Consider the following 15,640-nt stretch of genomic DNA (forward strand, 5'->3'; position numbering starts at 1 on the left):
AAAACTAAAATAGGGGTAGGTGTGTGTCTCAAAGGTAAAATGCCCCTGGGCTCAATCCCCAGTAAACACACACACACACACACACACACACACACACACACACACACACACACCAGATTATGAGACCGAGGAACATAATTTTATACTTTTGTTTGCACTGGGGTTGTATCTAAGTGGTAGAGGTCTTGTTTAGTATGCACAAGGCCCTGAGTTCAGTCCCTAGAATGAAAAAAAAAAAAAAAAGGATTTGAAGCCAGGTGTGGGATGCACGATGCACACTTGTAATATCAGTACTTGGGAGGCTGAGGCGCAGGATTGCGGGTTCGAGGACAGCCTCAGCCTCAGCCCTCTGCGGCTAGTGGCTACTGCGTTGGTAATGCAGCTTGGGGACCTGGAGGACAATGGGCGTGGCTACAGAGCCATGAAAAAGGAACAGGAACATGAAAGAACAGACTTTGTGAGTGGTCACCATCAGGAAGGAGGATGGCACGGGGTAAATGTGCTCAAACAACCAGAGATGGCTTGTCTTTTCTCTTTATTCCTGACACTCCTTTCTCCCCTCTCTGTCTGAGGTCCTCATCACATTCTGATATCCCCATTCCTTGATGTTCTCTCCTAGGTTGCTTGGTCCATCTTGGCGCAGGCGCCTGGGAGACAGGGCTTCACACTTGTCCCTAGCCACTGCTAACTGTCTCTGGCGGGCATCAAAGATCACATGTCCTGTCCGGCTGCCTGGTCCAGGGATGTGGGATCTACAGTTGATTTTGGGAGGCATAGACATCTGGCGAAAGTTCTGGCAGGCTGAAGGAACTGTATCCACGGGACAGTATACCCACTCTTGGCTGCCTGACCGCCGGGAGGACAGTTGCAGCTCAATTAATACAGGTACCTCTGAGAAGGTTTGCAGATTGGTGGAGAGCACTTGACTCTTAGAAGAGCAGGAATTTTGATGGACAGGGACAGAAGACCAAGATACATGCTGTGTTGCATCCTCCTTCTGAGGTGCCATCTTATATATCAATGACCTCGCTGGCTTTAGAGTGTGGAGTGGACCCGAGACTTGGACAGAGTCAGCACCTAGAGCAGGGCTTGGCTCCTTGCAGAGGCCAGATTCCTGGGTAAGGCCTGACGTCCTGGGGAAGCCAGAGACTTGGGCAAGTGTCGGGTTCTTATGAGGGTCAGCATCGTAATTAATTCCTGGACATTTGTGGAGATTAGGGTCTTGTCTATGATCTGGACACCTATAAACTCCAACATTCTGGGTAAGGTTACATCTGTTTTCAACTTGGGTGGCTTGGGTAGGACCTGGACTTTTGCAGCAGCTGGCATCTTGGACAGGTCCTGGGACCCTGCAGACTCCAGAATCTTGGGCAGGGCCTAGATTCTTGTAGTCCCCTGAGTCTTGGGTGAGGCCTGAGCCCTTCTGGAGGCCAGAGGTTTGGACAGGGTCCGGGCTCTTGTAGGGATCAGATTTCTGGGTAAGTCCTGAGGCGGTGCTGACTTCAGAGTCTTGGGCATATCTTTCCTGTGGTCTAGAATCTTGGTTAAAGCCTTGGCTCCTATAGACTCCTGAACCTTGAACACTGTCTATACTTTTATAACCTCCAGATGCTGGAGGCTCGTTTTGGAGGTTAGTTGCTTGGGAGAACTCTTGACTCTTGCAGGTTTTAGTGTCTTGCTTTGGTTCAACATTCCTATAGACGCCACAGTTTTGCATGAAGCCCAAATTCTGAAGGTCGGAAATTTGGGTACATGGAACATTCTTGTGGCAGCTGGAGGGTCGGCTGGGACATGGGCTCCTGATGACACTAGCATCTTGCGAGGTGCCTGGACCCTTTGCGGGACTGGAATCTTGGCTACAAAGTGGATTCCTGTGAAGGCCAGCATCTTGGGAAGGTCTTGGATTCTTGCAGGGACAAAGTCCTTGAGTAAGGCCTGGGAACTTGAGAACACTTGGATTTTGAACAAGACCTGGATTCTTCTGGAGGCCTGGATCTTGGGTAAGGCCTGGGTTCCTGGGAACTTCTTTCGGAAGGCATGGAGTCTTCTGGAGGCCTGAGTCTTGAATGCAGTCTAGACTTTCCTTAGGTTCAGGGCTTTGGATCAAGTGTTGGGAAATGGTGGAGAACTGGGGAGGGATGGGGAAGTGGGAAACAGGGCCACACTGAGGAGACTCGGAGGTCGGGGGGAAGATGGGGGGCTGTGCCGAGGTCGAGGGCTTCTGATGGTTGATAGGTTGAGAAAGGACAAAGGTTCTGGGAGAAACAAGCGGCAGAGAAAGAGTGCACGGTGGAGCAAGGGTAGACGCGGAGCTCTGAACCGAGGTTGGAGTATGAAGACAGTGTTTAGAAGGGGCAGCATCCTTGGTGTAGACCAGGAACTTGGGGTACACCGGAGCCTGCGAGTCTGTGCTTTTCCTCTCAGAACCGCAAGGCTGGAAGCTGCAGTGAGAGGTCTGGGGCTGGGAGAGCTTTTCTTTACCGTCATCCGAGGTCTTCCATTCCATGTTCTCCAACTCCAGGTAGCCCAGTATAGGAGGCTTGGCACTTTTCCCACCACATTGCCTTAATGTCTGCTCAGATGTACCAGAACTCACCAGGCCCTGTCTCTCTTGGGGTCTGGAGAGGGTACCCAAGTTTTTTCTGGGGTACCCAGAGTTCTGGGAGCTGCAGAAGATGTTCTGCTTTCCCCTACGGGCATCATAGATCACATGACCAGTGGACAGGCTGGAGCCAATGGCAGACAGGGTAGAAGAAATAGGAGTTAGGATAGGGGTAGGGGTAGGGGTAAGGACAGAAGCACGTGATAAACTGGTAGCCAGAGACATGACTTGTGCGGGGGCGGGGACTGGGATGTGGGCACAGGGATGTATTAGATGAGAAGGGGCAGGGCTACCTGTTGGGGCTTGGGCTGATGTGCACTCAGGTACACGGGCCTGGGGGAGGGTCCAAGCCTGGCCTAAGGTGCGGACTGCTGCGTTGTGACCTTGAGAATGGACTGAGGCATATGCAGGAGCCTGGACTGGGCCATGTGCTGAGGCATACTCAGGGCCCTGGGCCTTGAAGTGGGTGTGCTCAGAGGTATGGACTGGGGCAGAGGCTGGAGCAAGGGTTGGAGTACGAACTGGGGTGGGGGGTGGGGTAGGGGGTGGCACATGGACGTGGACTGGGGCATGGACTGGGGCAGAGGCTGGAGTAAGGACTGGGGTGGGTGGGATAGGGGGTGGCGCATGGACGTGGACTGGGGCATGGACTGGGGTAGGGGCTGGAGTAAGGACTGGGGTGGGAGGTGCGTTAAGAGGTGGAGCAAGACCTTGGGCTAGAGTAGGGACTGGGGTTGGGAGTGGGACTTGGGCCAGGATAGGAACCGGAGTAGGAGCTCTGGGAGGCACTGGAGTAGGGGCTGGGAGAGGGGCTGGAGCAGGGGGTGGGGGAGGGGCTGGAGCAGGGGGTGGAGGCGGGGCTGGAGCAGGGGGTGAGGGAGGGGCTGCAGCAGGGGCTGGGACCTGGGTTTGGGAGTCAGCTGGCCTAGGGGCTGGGCTGGAGGCTGGGGCTGCTGGGGTATGGACTGAGGTGTGCTCTAGACCCTGGGCCTGGGTGTGGACGCTCTCTGGGTTGAAGGTCTGGGCCTGTTTGGGGATGTGCTCAAGGGCTCCGGCTAGGACCTTGTCCGGAGCCTTAGTCTTGCCCTCCTGGGGTGAACGCGGAACCTTGTCCAACTTGCCCATCTTTGGGAACTGGGAAGAAATTGCTGGCCTGGGGAGCAAGGAGGCCTGGGTCTTCAAGGCTGTGACTTGAGGGGCCTCCCCAGCTGCCATCGTCCCCTCCTTCCACAGTCCCCAGGGGGCGTCTGTGGGAAGTCCAGCATGTCCACATTGAGGCGGCATCCAGCAGCACCCAGGAACCTCATCCTTTGTGTCTGGTGTCCAGGAGTTAAGGCATTTAGCATGCCCGAGCAGGAAGCTGGGGCGACGATGGAAGTGGGAAGAGACTCTTGAGCACAGCTTCTTAGGATCTATACAGCGCATGCACACGAGCCGGCTGCCTGAACTGCTGGGCTGCTTTTCTACAGGAAGAGGAGGGATGGGGCAAGACGGAGGCACTGAGAACAGGTATGACAAGCCCACATCCCCCGGAGCCCATGCTGCATCCACTCACCTTTGGGGAAAAAATGATGGAAAAGAATCCGCAAGGAGCTCTTCAGATGCTTCCAGAGCTGAGGGAAATGGGGGTGGGGGGGTGGAAGTAGAGTGAACCCTGAAGTCCTGGTCTGGCCACCCCCCCAGAGCCCTCCCATTTCAGCTCCTTGGGACCCCAGACCCCCCAACCCTGCTGCCTGGACCCAGCCCTGACCAGAATCACCACATTGATCCCCACGTTGAACAAGATGAAGGTGCCCAGAATCAGAAGAATTGAGTCTCCTAAGTCCTGGCACTTCCTGGGGTTGGTGCCAGAGCACACCTGGGCTCCATGGTGCACTTGCTCACTCATGGCCTGGGGTCCCAGGACTACCTGGGCCCCCTGGCCCCCACATACTAGGGGACGAGCCTCTGGTGGGGGAGGGGTGGAGGGCTGAGTCATAATGGAACAGAAGGTTGGGATCACAATAAGGGAGGTGGAGAAAGAGGAGGGCCCAGAATGGAGTTTCCTGGTAACCAGATCTCAGGAACCTGAGCCTGGACCCCAGCACATTCCCCCCCCCTTTTTATTTTTGTGGAACCCAGGGCCATTTTACCTCCTAGCTACATTCCCAGGCCTGTTTCTTATTTTTGTGTGTGGTACTGGGGATTGAACCCAGGGTCATTCTAATCTCTGAGCTATACCCCCAGCCCTTTTTATTTATTTATTTATTTATTTATTTATTTATTTATTTATTTATTACTGTGGTACTGGATACTCTGACCTTAGCTCAGATGCCTAACTGGAATAGAGCTTTGGCCCTTTTCCTGGCTTATACTGGGCTACAGACCATGACCTGCTCAAACTCAGAACCTCCAAATCTGGGTTCTGACCTCAGTCCCTTCACCCTAACTGGAGATTGAACCCAGGACTTCACTTATGCTACCTAAATGCTCTACCACTGAGCCCTATCCCCAGTCCTTTTTCCCAGTTTTTATTTTGAGACAGGGCCTCACTAAGTTGCAGGATCCTCTCGCCTCAGCTTCTCAAGTAGCTAGGACTGTTCGCATGTGGCAACACATGACTGACCTTTGTTTGAGTGGGGCTGGGCTTCCACCATCTCTCTGGGAACAGGGAGAGCAGAGAGACAGCAGGTGCTCAAGGACCTGTAATTTGGAGTCTGTGAGAGCCCATTGCATGCTACAGGACCCCAACGATCTTGTTAGCAGAAGTATGGCTGCGGGGCCCAGGGGAGCCCTGTACTAAGAAGGGGGCACTGGCTTCTCAATTAGGGAATCCAAGGGCAGGACGCCAGACTAGCAGAAGGGCTGCTTCCAAACCACAGACCACCACTGTGTTTCCTGGACTCTCTCTTTATTCCTCTCTCTGTGAACTGCGCCACACCCGCTTTTGTCTGCTGGTCAGTTAAGCTTCCCTGTCCGGCTCTTGTGCAGCGAGGGCCTGGAGGGGGAGGAGGAAGGTGGCGGCAGGGAGTTGGCCCGCCCTCTGCTCTCCTGCACCTGCCGCTTCAGCTCCAGACTGTCGTATACTTGGTAGTTAGTATTGCCCCCTGGATTCCGACTGAGGGGGACAAAGGTGGTCGGGGGCGGGATGGAATCCACAGCCTGGACTTCAGTCAGGGGTTGGGAGGAGGGAGGTAGTTGGACAGAGCTGGCGGCTGGCACCCGTTGGTAGGAGGCCTCACCCAGCGCAGTGAGGGAGGCAGAAGTGGTCAGAGGATGCCGGGCAGGCAGAACCTCAGCCCAGTCAGCTGCTCGGCGGCCATGGGACTCCCGGGCGTTATAACCCAAGACTGCCATGGATGGGTACGGGCTGCGGTTGGGCTGGCTGTGGCTGTGGCCAGGGAGGCTCCGCCGGTGGGGCTGTGGGGAGTAGCGCTCCCTGTAGCCCTGGGCCTCCTGCCGGGGGTTCCGGGGCAGCAAAGTAGGTGGGGGTTCAGAGCCCTCCAAACCACGGCGCCGCTGATCCCAGACATCATACAGTACTTGGCCCCCTGAAGGGTAAGGGTTGTTCCCCACAGGAACCCAAGATGGGTTAGGGGGCAGCCGGCGAGGAGGCAGTGGAGATGCCCACTGCCCAGCCTCCACACCCCAAATTCGGGACTGTGAGTAAGGGGGCCCGAAGGACTGCAGCCTCAGCTCTGACTTGGCCTCTACACGCTTGGGCAAGCGGCGCAGCTCTGGTGACAGGTAGATAGAGGGTGCTGGCAGGCTGGCCAGGATTCCCCCCTGGCGGCCCCACAACCCCAGGCTGGAGGGCAGGCCTATTCGCTGATAACGCCCACCCCAGCCCCCGCGTGGGTACTGGGGAGGCGGGAGATCCTCCTCGTCCTCCACGTAGGAGTCCCGGTCCTCGAGGTCAAAGAAAGGCACCGGCCGGAGCTGTGACATCCTGCGGCTGCGACGCCTGTTACGAAAGACGGAACGGCTGCGGGAGAATTGTCTGAGGTTCTGTGGTCTGTGGTGGTGGCTGCGGTAGCGACTGTGGCGGCGTTGGAGGTGGCCGCGGCGGTTCCGGAGATAGTGGAAGGAGGAAGAGGAATAGCGTGTGGGTCGGGTCATCTTCACCTCTATGGGGTCCAGAATGCAGTGGACGTGGACGTCCTGGGCCTTGGCTGGAGTTTCTTTGGGGGAACATTCACAAACCTGGACTTCATCTGGGGGAGATAAAGTCCATGAGATCAGAGCAATTGCCAAGAGAAGTCAGGGCAGGGAATACTGGGGCCTGGGATTCTACAGCCATGATGGTGGTGATGGCTCTTCTCTCTCTCTCTTTTTTTTTTTTTTTTTTTTTTTTTGCAGTACTGGGGATGGAACCCAGGGGCATTCTACCTCCTAGCTACACCCTCGGCCCTATTTTTTTTTATTTGGAAACAGGGTCTCAGTGAGTTGCAAAGGGCCTAAGTAACTGAGGCTATCTGCGAACACCGGTCCCCTGTCTCTGCCTCCCAAATGCTGGGATTACAAGAGTGCGCCACCGTGCCTGGGTGGCTCTACTCTCTAGCTGTCAAACATTTTTGGATTTTGTACTGGGGATAAAATCCCCATGGATTTTATTATTATTATTATTTTTTTTGGTACTGGGGATTGAACCCAGAGGCATTCTACTCTCAAGTTACATCCCAGTCCTATTATTTATTTATTTATTTATTTATTTATTTATTTATTTATTTGTGTGTGTGGTGCTAGGGATGAAACCCAGAGGCTTTCTACCTCCAGGCTATACTTCCAGACCTATTTTCTATTTTATTTGGAAACAGGATCTCGCTAAGTTGCTGAGAGCCTCACTAAGTGTCTGAGGCTGGCTTTGAACCTGCGCGATCCTCCTGTCTCAGCCTCCCTTGTACTGGAATTACAAGCGTGCGCCACCATGCCCAGCTTATTCTTTATTTTGAAACAAGTTCTAACTTGCGGAGGGCAAAGTACTTGGAACATAAGTGTGCACCCCCCCTATTTTTTTTAAACAGTGTCTCAAAAGCTGGGAATGGTGGCGTATGCCTCTCAGTACTTTGGGAGGCTGAGACAGAAGGACTGCAGGTTCAAAACCATTCTCGGCAACTTAGTGAGACCCTGTTTCACAATAGAGTATAAAAATAGAGATAGGGAGTGTAGCTTCGAGTTTTAGAGTTAGACTGCCCCTGGGTTCAATCCCTATTACTGCAAATAAATAAATATATAAATACAGATAAAATGGGGGCTGGGGATGTAGTTCAGAAGTATTACACCTCGGGTGTATTCATTTCGAGTCACCCCCCCCCCATACCATTTTGGCACGGGGCTGTATTTCTATTTTCTGTATTTCTATCTTTCTAATAAACTCTTAAAATCTTCAAAAAAAAAAATAAGTATTATGCCTTTGGGTTCAATCCCCAGCACAGGAAGGAAGGAAGGAAGGAAGGAAGGAAGGAAGGAAGGGGGTCTCACTAAGTTGCTGAGATTGGCCTCGAACCTGAAATCCTTCCAAGTACTAGGATTACTTCATGTGCTACCACATCCGGCTAGGAGTTTTGGATTTTTTGTGGTCCTGCGGATTGAACCCAGGGGCTCTCTACCCCTGAGTTATATCCCCAACTCTCCCTTTCCCCCCCTTTTTTTCTTGTGTGTGTGGTACTGGGGATTGAACCCAGGGATGCACCCTACCTCTAAGCTCCACCCCCTCACTAAGTTGCAGAGGGCCTCACTAAGTTGCCAAGGTTGGCCACGAACCTGCATTCCTCCTGGCTCAGCCCTGCAAGTACTGGGATTACAAGCGTGTGCCACCATACTCGGCTCCATTTTTTATGTTGCTCTCACTAAGGTGCCCAGGCCGGGCTTTTTTTTTTTTTTTTTTTTTTTTAGGTCTGGGGATGGAACCCAGAGGCATTTGACCTCCAAGGTACACCCTCTGCCCAATTTTTTATTCTTTGCTTTGAAACAGGGTCTCACTGAGTTGCGGAGGGCCTCACTAAGTAGCTGAGGCTGTCCGCAAACCGCGATCCTCCGGTCTCAGCCTCCCGAATGCTGGGATTACAAGCGTGCGCCACCACGCCCGGCTGGCCTTTCAAACCCATGATCCTCCTGCCTCAGTGTCCCCAGTCAGTGGCTGAAATTACAGTCGTGCACCACTGCACCTGGCTCAACCTACCTACCTACCTTTCTCTCTCTTCTTTCTTTCTTCCTCTTTCCTTCCCTTTCTTTCTTCCTCTCTCTCTCTCTCTCTCTCTCTCTCTCTCTCTCTCTCTCTCCTTTCTTTTTTGTGGCACTAGGGATGAAACCCCAGGGGCTTTCTACCTCCAAGCTACACCCCTAACCTTTTAAATTTTTTTTTTTTTGTAGTGGTACTGGGGTTCCTGGAAGCCCTTCTACCTCTGGGCTACACTCCCAGACCTATTTTTATATTTTTGAAACAGGGTCTCTTACGCCAGCACGGCTGGCTTCGAACCTGTGCGATCCTCCTGTCTCCGCCTCCCAAGCGCAGGGATTACAAGCGTGCGCCATCACGCCCGGCTTTAAATTTTTATTTATTTTTCGGGTCTGGGGATGGAACCCAGGGGCATTCGACCTCCGAGCTACACTCCCTGCTCTATTTTTAATTCCTTATTTTGTTGTTGTTGTTGTTGTTGTTGTTGTTGTTGTTAGTAGTAGTAGTAGTAGTAGTAGTAGTACTACTACTACTACTAGGGGTGGAACCCAGAGGCTTTCTACCTCCAGGATATACCCTCAGACCTATTTTATATTTTTCACTAAGTTGCTGAGAGCCTCACTAAGTAGCTGAGACTGGTTTTGAACCTGTGCCATCCTCCTGTCTCAGCCTCCCAAGCACAGGGATTACAAGCATGAGCCACCACGCCCGGCTTTATTCTTTTTTTTTTTTTTTTTTTTTTTTTGCGGGTCTGGGGATGGAACCCAGGGGCATTCTACCTCCAAGCTACACCCCCTGCCCTAATTTTTATTCTTTATTTTGAAACAGGGTCTCACTGAGTTGCAGAGGGCCTCACTAAGTAGCTAAGGTTGTCCGTGAACCGCGATCCTCCGGTCTCTGCCTCCCGAATGCTGGGATTACAAGTGTGCGCCACCACGCCCGGCTCGGCTTTATTCTTTATTTTGAAACAGAGTCTCACTAAGCTGCAGAGGTCCTCACCAAGTAGCTGAGGCTGTCCGCGAACCGCGATCCTTCTGTCTCAGCCTCCCGAATGCTGGGATTACAGGTGTTTGCCACCACGCCCGGCTCATACTTACTTTTCTTATTAATCCAATAGATCATCTTGTCCAAGGCAGTCTTGAGCCCATGCCAGATCTATGGGTTGGAAAGGGGATGAGAGTGAAGGCCAGGCTCCCCACCTTTAACACCACCCCCAGCTTGTTGAGACCACTTCTGCAAGTGGAGGTGCAAGGGGTAGCTGCCTCCTCCTCATCCCTCTTCATCCCTAGGAGTGGTCCACAACCATCACTGACCACAGTTGCCATGTTGATGCCAATGTTGACAAGAATGATAAGTCCCACCAGTAGGAGTAGGATGTCTTCAGCATCCTGGGGGCTTTCTTGATATTGGTTGCAGCACCCCAGGGTGTCAGGCCAGAGCTGGTTTTCCATGGTGGGGGGGTCCTAGGGCCACCTGGGCCGCCCCCCCCACCCGGCCCTGATCCACACTGCACTCCTGTCAGTACCTGAAGATACCTACCAGCTAGGAAGGGAGCCAGGTCATAATGAGTCAGGTCAGAGTCACAATGCAGAGGTGGGAGCGCTTCTGTCCGCTCTGCTGGCCCTTTACATGGGCATCTCTACTCTCAGCTCCTCTTGGATGGAGTTGGGCCCCCAGACACCCTAGAGGTCAGTCCATCCCTTCTTGAGGCTTGCTTACCCCACACCTAGTTCCTGATCTAAAAATATAATTGCTACAACTACAAGATAGTCTCCCCAGAGGTCGAATCATGCAGAAGGGATCTCCTCCATGCATGGCCTGTGGGTGTGCCCCACCCCATGCCTACCAACGAGGGTGACAGATGGATGGGTGGCAGCAAAAGTCCCCTCTGGGGTCCCCCTGGTGTGACAATTCCTATTTTGGCCATTCCCCTGTCATAATTGCTCTAGCAAGCATTCCTGCCCACCTTCCTGACTGGGGACTGTAGCCATAGGCACTGGTGGTCACTGGGTTCACTGGCTCCTTCGCTTCCAAGTCTGATGGACTTCCACTGTGCTGAGGTCGCTGCCCCTGCCATCCCCTCAACCATGGTTCCTCTCCTTCCAAACCAACTCCCTCTCATCGGCACATCCCGACTCCAAATTGGAAAACCAGTCACTGCCACCTTAAGAAAATAACATGAAGGCCGGGCGTGGTGGCGCACGCTTGTAATCCCCGTGCTTGGGAGGCAGAGACAGGAGGATCGCGCAGGTTCGAAGCCAGCTGAGTGCTCTGGCTTAGGAGACCCTGTTTTCAAATAAAAATGTAAAAATAGGTCTGGAAGTGTAGCCTGGAGGTAGAAGGGCTTCCAGGAACCCCAGTACCACCACCACCAAAAAAAAAAAAATTATATATATAAATATATATATAATTTTATATTTTATTAAATTATATATTATTTTATTTTTTATTATATAAAGAAAAAATAGGGCTGGGAGTATAGCTCAGTGGTAAAATTGCCCCTGGGTTCCATCCCCAGTACTGAAAAAAAACAAAGCCTGGGAATATAGCTGAGGTAGAATGCCTGTATGCGTGCGTGCGTGCGTGCGTGCGTGCGTGCGTGCGTGTGTGTGTATTGTTTGTTTTTGTAGTACTGGGGATGGAACTCAGGGACATTCTACCTCTGAGCTACACCCCCAAACCCTATTTTTATTCCTTTTTTTTTTGCGGTACTGGGGATGGAACTGAGGGGCATTCTACCTCTGAGCTACACCTCCAGCCCTATTTTTTATTCTTTATTTTGAAACAAGACCTCACTAAGTTGCAAAGAGCCTCACTAAGTAACTGAGGCTGTCCATGAACCTTGATCCTCCTGTCTCAGCCTCCCAAGTACTCGAATTACAAGCTTGGGCTACCACGCCCAGCTGTATCTCTAATATTTCATCTTCTGTTCCAAGTCTGCTCAACTTGAACCGATGCTTCAAGTTCGGCCTGGGGAAATGTGAGGGCCTAGAGCCCCTCTCTCTGTTATCCCTGCCCAACAAAACCAGAGCACAGGAGGGAACCATGTCTCCCCTGGGGCTGCAGCCTAAGCCTGAGCTTTGGCAAGGACCAGGCCTCTGGAGCGCCATGGCATGGAGGCGAGGGGCGACTTCTTCTAGAGCAGGACTGCCTGGGGACCTGGGGTTGAGTTTGGGGGCTCCTCTGAGCACTAAAGAAAGGCAGAGGCAGGTAGAAACTTTGTATACAAGAGGGCCTAGGTAAGGGCCAAAGACAGAGCCTGAGAGATTGAGGAGGGGCCCCAGGGATGTGTAGGTCCAGTTGGCAGGTTTCTGGGTGCTGTGTGGAGCCTGCCTCCCTGACCCGCCACACCACCACAAACCACCTTGTCTCTCCTTTTTTATTTTTCCCCCCATCACTTCCCCGACAGGGAACGATACAGCCAGTCCTTTTCTAACCCCTCAGCTTTGCTAGGTCTGGAGGCCATGGGGTAACAGTGAGACAAGGCCTCCACCTCCCGGGTCAGTTCCCGAAGCCGCCGCCTTACATCCCGGGCATCATACACTATTCGGGCTGAGGACCGGCGCCGGGGAATTTCAGGGACATTGGCCGGGCCCAGGAAGGTGGGTGGGGCAGGCTGACACGGTGCCTCCTCTGCCCCCGCGCCCCCACTGTTCTTATGGCTCAGAGCCTCTGGGCTGGGAGGTGGGGGGTTCACAGGGTACACGTAGGCCTCTAGGCCTATCTCTGACCGGAACTCAGTTTTGAGGGGCCTTTCCTCTACAGTGGGCTGGAAGCGGATGGTCTGGGGAGGTGGCTCCGGGACATCCTGGGTCCAGGGAGTCCAGAGCCCCTGGGTATTTTGGACGCCTTCCCAGTCCTTGGTGTCGTTCCAGTGGTGGGAGCAGATTGCCGGGTACTGACGCAGAGGCTTCTCATCATCAGTGTCAGGGGCCCAAGCTACTGGCCGGTGGACACGGCGCAACGGAGAGGCTCGATGGCGGCGACGCCGTGTGGGTGGGGGAGTGACAGTCATTTTTACGGGGTCCATGGTGCATCGGAGGTGGACTGCAGGGGAGCTCTGCCTCCTGGAGGGCTGGGTCTCCTTCCCGGGTGAGGATGACTTAGAGTCTGTGGATTGGGGAGGAGTGAGGCCGGTAGAGAGGCTGGTCCTATAGCGAGAGGAGGTAAGACCGAGGGGGAAAAGCTCCACCAGAGGGGAGAGCGGCAAGTGGCCAACTTAGGGCTGGGGCCAGAATGCCTGGTTTCTGCCTCTTCCACGCCCCAAACCCCCACTTTGCTTACCTTTCTCACAAATGTTATGGAACACTTGCTGTAAGATCACACGAAGCCTGCTCCAGAGCTAGGTGTAGGAGGACACAGTAAGGACCCAGGCAGGTCTCCCTGCCAGGCCCGCCCCCAGCTGCTCCCCTGGGACCCTCCCGCCCGGCCTGCCCTGACCAGGGTCACCACATTGATGCCGATGTTAATGCAGATGATGAAGCCCAACAGCAACAGGATGGAGTTGCCCACGTCCTGACAGTTGTTGGTGTTGGGGTTGTGATATGGAGCCCACCCCGGCCGTGGCCGCTCAGCCATGGCCATGGTGGTCCCCAGGGCCACCAGGGCCCTTAGGCCCCCAGCCCACTATGCCCACAGGGTCCCCCGGCCCATCGGCCTTACCCAAGGGCACCTCAGGATAAGCGGGTCACAATGATGGTGGGGTTCTCTCTCACAATGTGCTAAGGTGCTATTACTCTGAGTCCTAGGCCAAGAGTTGACCCTTAGCCTGAGCGTAGACCTCTGCAGAGGCCAAACCCTTCACTTTTTTTGTTGTTTTAATGGTACTGAGGGTGGAACCCAGAGGCATTCTACCTCCGAGCTACACCCCCAGTCTTATTTATTTTATTTTATTTTTTTTTGGTGGTACTGGGGTTCCTGGAAGCCCTTCTACCTCCGGGCTACACTCCCAGACCTCTTTTTACATTTTTTATATTTGGAAACAGGGTCTCCCAAGCCAGCGCGCATGCGCGGCTGGCTTCGAACCTGCGCGATCCTCCTGTCTCAGCCTCCCAAGCGCGGGGATGACAAGCGTGCGCCACCACGCCCGGCCGTCTTATTTTTATTATTTTGGAACAGAGTCTCACTGAGTTGCATACGGCCTCACTAAGGAGCTGAGGCTGTCCACAAACCGCGATCCTCCTGTCTCAGCCTCCCGAATACTGAGATTACAAGCGTGCGCCACCACGCCCGGCTCACTCTTCACTTCTCTACCTTTCCTGCAGCCAGCCACCTGGACTGGCGCACTGGCCCTCTGGCCTGATTGGCATCTGTCCCCGTCAGCCCTGACCCTCCTCCTAGATTTACACCAGTCTCTGGTCTCTACAATGACCAGGGTCTTGATCTTAACTCTTCAGACAATTCCATTACCATGGCAACTTAACCCCAGAACCCACTCCTCCTTCCTCTCAGACCTCAGAGCTATTCACTGAAAGGGGCCGGGAGCCCAAGGCTTGTTTCTTTCTTTCTTTCTTTCTTTCTTTCTTTCTTTCTTTCTTTCTTTCTTTTTTTTTTTTTGTGGTACTGGGGGATGGAACCCAGAGGCTTTCTACCTCCGGGCTATACGCCCAGACCTATTTTATATTTTATTTGGAAACAGGGTCTCACTAAGTTGCTGAGAGCCTCACTAAGTAGCTGAGGCTGGCTTCGAACCTGTGCGATCCTCCTGTCTCAGCCTCCCAAGTGCGGGGATTACAAGCGTGCGCCACCACGCCCGGCTCCAAGACTTGTTTCTTATGCCCCCCTCCACACCTTCTAACATAATAGCAGGCACAACCAACAGTTAAACTTTTATATTTACAATATTCTCTTCATCTTTTGCCAGGTTTAAAAATGTGTACAGAGCCGCAAAGGGTTGGGGAGGGAACACGGGGCTGTCGGGATTCTTTTGGAGAGAGGGGCTGGGCACTGGAGTCCGTGGCTGAATCATGGGGTCCCCCAGCCCCCTCCCATGCCCCGCTTCTGGGGGCATCGGCCTCTAGGGCTCAGGTCACTAGCATTTGAAGGGCATGGCTCTTCCAAGAGGAGCTAGACCAGGCAGGGGAAAGGGCCAGAAAAAAAACTACATTTCTGTGGGTAGAGGTGGGAGAAGGGACAGTCAAAAGGCAAACTTCTGGGACTCACAACCAGGGATTCTGGATCTGGGTGTCAGTAGAAGATGGCACCCCACCCCTACTCAAGTTTGGCACTAGCATCCCACAGAAAGCCGCACAGCAGATGAGGATGCGCTCCTCCTCCACCGGTGTCCCTGAAAACCCTTCCTGACACAGTTCTTTTCCCCAGAGGCCTAAACCCAGGGACCTGGGCAGTCGCCTTCACACATTTCCTTCCTGCTGGTGTCTGCCCAAGCCCTGTCCCCCACGGCCCCTCCATCTGCTCCTCAACACAGCTGACCTCATTCTCTCCCAACCTGTCCACAAAACCGTCCTCCCTGTTCCCACCCCTCCTCCCTCTGCTGCTCCTCTCCTTTGGCCCTGGATGGGGGGGGGGGAAGCAGAGGAGGGGGAAGGCTGGTCTGATCCTGAGATGGGGACAGCTGCAAATAGGGAGACAGAGGTGGAGAATGAGCACTGAGGCAGAGAGGGCAGGGTGGCACAGTGACCAGAGACACAGGCAGGAGGCCCCTTAGCTGCCACATCCCCACCCTATATCCCGCCTACCCCCATTCCCTCTCTGGGCCTGGCCTAGGCCTGGTGATCCTTGGCACATCTTGAGGGTCCTTCTCCTCCCTCTCAAACCCACCTATCCATTTTGGCACGGATGAGCAATGATCTGGGGACTGAGGCTGTCTGTCCTCAAGCCCCGTGAGGGCTTTGGTCAAGCATGCGTGGCCTCTGTGAGTG

At 53.7% G+C, this 15,640-nt stretch overlaps 3 protein-coding genes across 3 annotated transcripts; all 3 read right to left on the minus strand.

Moving 5' to 3' along the window:
- Positions 1-535: 535 nt before the first annotated feature.
- Positions 536-4,490, minus strand: SPEM3 (SPEM family member 3; the record flags this gene model as incomplete). Its single annotated transcript, XM_080713953.1, has 6 exons — positions 536-1,729; positions 2,896-2,935; positions 3,045-3,123; positions 3,586-4,065; positions 4,158-4,215; positions 4,353-4,490. The coding sequence occupies 6 exons, from the start codon at positions 4,488-4,490 to the stop codon at positions 536-538; spliced, it is 1,989 nt and encodes a 662-aa protein (XP_080570079.1).
- A 1,049-nt stretch (positions 4,491-5,539) lies between these two features.
- On the minus strand, positions 5,540-10,210 carry SPEM2 (SPEM family member 2; the record flags this gene model as incomplete). The annotated part of the gene is made up of 3 exons (XM_080713954.1): positions 5,540-6,795; positions 9,857-9,914; positions 10,073-10,210. The coding sequence occupies 3 exons, from the start codon at positions 10,208-10,210 to the stop codon at positions 5,540-5,542; spliced, it is 1,452 nt and encodes a 483-aa protein (XP_080570080.1).
- A 1,943-nt stretch (positions 10,211-12,153) lies between these two features.
- SPEM1 (spermatid maturation 1) lies at positions 12,154-13,343 on the minus strand (the record flags this gene model as incomplete). Its single annotated transcript, XM_080713118.1, has 3 exons — positions 12,154-12,869; positions 13,044-13,101; positions 13,200-13,343. 3 exons carry the CDS (start codon positions 13,341-13,343, stop codon positions 12,154-12,156), a joined length of 918 nt encoding a protein of 305 aa, XP_080569244.1.
- Positions 13,344-15,640: the final 2,297 nt, after the last annotated feature.

This window comes from Muscardinus avellanarius, assembly GCF_963383645.1.
Source record: "Muscardinus avellanarius genome assembly, chromosome: 16".
In the NCBI taxonomy this organism is placed as follows: Eukaryota; Metazoa; Chordata; class Mammalia; order Rodentia; family Gliridae; genus Muscardinus; species Muscardinus avellanarius.